General features: G+C 47.0%; 1 protein-coding gene across 1 annotated transcript in view; it reads left to right on the forward strand.

The window, feature by feature from the left end:
• Positions 1-1,409, forward strand: part of Chchd5 (coiled-coil-helix-coiled-coil-helix domain containing 5) — a 5,434-nt gene extending 4,025 nt beyond the window's left edge. Inside the window, exon 4 of the mRNA XM_021155409.2 lies at positions 538-1,409. Coding sequence (XP_021011068.1) covers positions 538-561 — 24 coding nt within the window. The 3' untranslated portion in view covers positions 562-1,409. The remainder of the gene's footprint in view (positions 1-537) is intronic.
• Positions 1,410-3,550: the final 2,141 nt, after the last annotated feature.

The following is a 3,550-nucleotide window of genomic DNA, read 5'->3' on the forward strand; positions in this document are numbered from 1 at the left end:
AGTTAGGTGTCTTCCTACCAGCTGACTAGTTAGGTGTCTTCCTACCAGCTGACTAGTTAGGTGTCTTCCTACCAGCTGACTAGTTAGGTGTCTTCTTTGTATGTCTCTCCCTCCTCTTTGAAAGGAAGCTCTCTAGAGTGAGAGATGTTTGCCCCTAGGTCCCCTGCACTTGTAACAATGCTGGCACAGGCCTGAATCCTAGCACTTGGAGGCTGAACTAGGAAGATTGCCATGAGTTCAATCTAGCCTGAGTTCCATTAAGTGAGTTCTAGGTCAGCCTGGGGTACTGGGAGTTCTAAACTACCCTGGGCTAGAGTAAGAACCCTGTCTCTTGTCCTCCAAAAAACAAACAAACAAACAAACAAACAAGAACAGTACCTTCCAGCTCCATGTTTCGCTTATCCTGGTCAAATTGTTCTCATGGCAAGTGGCCAAGGCCACTACTTGGCACCTTTTCCCTCCAGACACCCGCTGTGTTACCTCATTTCCCTATCAGAGGTCTCAGGGCCAGTAACTGCGGATATGTTTTCTCCACAGGCACAGCCCCTGCCTGCCTCCTGACAACCCCTTGGACTTTGAGAAAACCGACTTGATTGACCGTCCCACTTGATGTCCTCTCCTAGAAGAGTGACAAGAGTTTTATAGTCTTGAGGGCCCTGCTATGGGTCTGGCGCTCCTGGACATCAGGACACTAAATAAATAAAGACTGAGTACTGGGCTCTGATTCCAGCCTTCAGTATTGAAAGGGAGAAGAGCGATGAGGGAAAGCTTGCTCATCCATCCCCCGGCTTTCCTTGGTCTGCCAAGTAAGCGCTCAGGAGGGGCCTGGGTGCTCTTGTTCTAGGCTCAGGAGTAGGATGACTCAGACAGCCATCTCTGGCCCTGCTGTCTGTGTGTTGGAGGTAGGCTTCCCTCCCACTCACAGTCAACCAGATAAATGTTTAAGTCTAGGCAGTCCTGAAGCTCACTACATAGACCTAGCTGGAGGCAGACTCAACAGCCGTCTTCCTGAGTGCCAGGGTTCTAGGTGTGAACCACCATGCCCAGCTTTCTTCCCTCCAGAGCTGGAGCTGGAGACAACCCGTAGCTGCACACATGCCAGTGAGCTATGCCCTGCCTACCATTAGTACCCGCAGCCTACATTCACTACACCTTATTACTGTTCTCTTGAGACGTGGCAGAGGAGCAATAAATAGCACATTTTTTCCATTGCTGAATTAGATCCAATTGAGCAGTAGACATGGACTTTGGGCAGTGGGCATAAAAATACTGATCTTACTGAAAATAGCCGTGCAGAGGCAGAAGCAGGGGGCGAGGATCAAAAGGTCGTCCTTTGCTGCATAGTTTGAGGCCATACTGGGCACCCTGAGGCCCCTTCTCGTTAAATAAACTTTAAAAATTGAAAGCTGGAAAGCTGTGGATTGGCCTCCTCCTTCACTAGGTTTGTATGTTGTCTTGATTCGCAGTCTTCCAGAAGCCAAGTCTCAGAACGAGGCACTGTTGGTACAGTCTCAGTCTGAATCCAGAAACAGTGGTAGGGAGTGGGGAAGGAAGACAAGAAGGCAGCCAATAAAGAATGCATTACAAGGGTGACAAGATGGGTCAGTGGGGTCAGCATGCTTGCCACCACCCCTGAAGGCCTGAGTTTGACCCCATGACCCACATGATAGAAGGGTAGAGCTGATTGAGACAAGTGGTCTTTTGACCCCCATACATGACCATGGTATTTCCCTGCCTCCCACCCCAGTGAAGCAGATGAATAAAATATAGTTTTTAAAAGTACACTATCAAGCTGGCTACCACTGTCAGAAATGAGACCTCAGAAGATGGCCAAGAACTTAGCTACTGTATATAGAAATTAGTGCATTTACCAACTCCCTGTCTGTCAGGGAGGGCCATTGTCACAGGCACTGAACCTCTGGTACCTCTATCTGTGTGGATCGGTGTGCTCTCAGAAGAGGACGGCATATAAAGAGTGGTGGACTCAAGTACAGAAAAGATCCTGCCTGTGCAGGTCTTAGTACTACCTTCCTGGTGTTCATAGTAACAGATCTTTGGTTGCCCACTGACTCCCCAATATGGTCAGTTCATGAAGAAACCATCTAGGATACAGAGGGAAGAAAGGCCAGGGGTGGCATCCCAATAAAAGCTTGACCTATCCTCAAGGTAACTGCTAATGGACAGAGGCTAGAAGACTCGTGGGAGCAGCCTGATCAGTACCAACGTGTAAGATGAAAAGGCCACTTTATGTTGATGGAAGGATATTAAAATTTTTTTTTCCTCAAAAAGTTAGGGTCAGCGGGGCGTGGTGGCGCACGCCTTTAATCCCAGCACTCGGGAGGCAGAGGCAGGCGGATTTCTGAGTTCGAGGCCAGCCTGGTCTACAAAGTGAGTGCCAGGACAGCCAGGGCTATACAGAGAAACCCTGTCTCGAAAAACCAAAAAAAAAAAAAGTTAGGGTCCATTTCTGTTCATATTTATGAGGTTCCGTGCAGTAACAGTACCATTTGCAGTTGACAGGAATTATTTTTTCCTTTGTGTTTTGAGAAATTAATAAAAGAACACAGTAACCCTGTCGCTTTCATGTCAAAACACTTCAATTTAATATATTTGTATGTATATGAAAATCTTAATTTGTGTCATGCCAATCACTAGGGTTGTTATTTATGAACTTTCCAGATTATTAATACCAACCAATCTCTAAAATTTTAATTTACTTTGAGGCAGCCTCATGTATCCCAGGCTGGCCTTGAACTTGCTATGTAACCAAGGAAGACTTAGACTTCTGTTCTTCCTATCTCCACCTCTTAAGGGCTAGGATTATAAGAATGTGTCCTATGTCTAGTTTATGTGGTATTGAAGATCTAGTCCAAAGATTGTACACACAAGGCAAACACTCTACCAACTAGTCCTATCTCCAGATCAGCCACAATTCTTCCTGGAGGCTGTCCTCAAGATTTCAGAATCCCTTGATCTACAGAATTTTTGGTTCAACAATACCTATGCCATCCATTCAGATTAACAATTGAGATAAGCCTCCTCCCTTGAGGTGACTCCAAAAGTAGCCAGCCACTTGAATCCCAAGATTTGTGTCATGGCTTAGAAAACAGCCCAGCCCATTGGAAGTTTCCTCTGAATATTTACTTCGAAAACAGAAATTTGTTGGCTTAGGCATCAAGGTGAAAGTCCTATATAGTCAAAACGGGGGGGGGGGGAGCTTCCAGGCCCCGTGTGGGTGGCAAGACTGGAGGGAATGGGTCTGAGAGGGTGAACAGCAGGGGCTGCCTAGGATTGATGGCTCTACTCCTGGCTCCTTTTCCTGGGCTGTGGGTTGAACCCTCCTCAGGTTTTGGGGCATGTTCTTAGCACAGCTTATTTTGTTTGAGTGGGATAAGGACAAACAAAATGGAGGTCCAGACTACAGTTTAGACCGTTTTTGTATGGCCTGTCAGGACTGTAGGGTGACCCCCACAGTGAAAGGGGGACCCTCATAGGCATCACGCTGTTGCCTTCAGTTGTCCCAAGCATTCCTGAGTCCTCACACACTGCA

Source organism: Mus caroli, chromosome 2, assembly GCF_900094665.2.
Source record: "Mus caroli chromosome 2, CAROLI_EIJ_v1.1, whole genome shotgun sequence".
Classification (NCBI taxonomy): domain Eukaryota; kingdom Metazoa; phylum Chordata; class Mammalia; order Rodentia; family Muridae; genus Mus; species Mus caroli.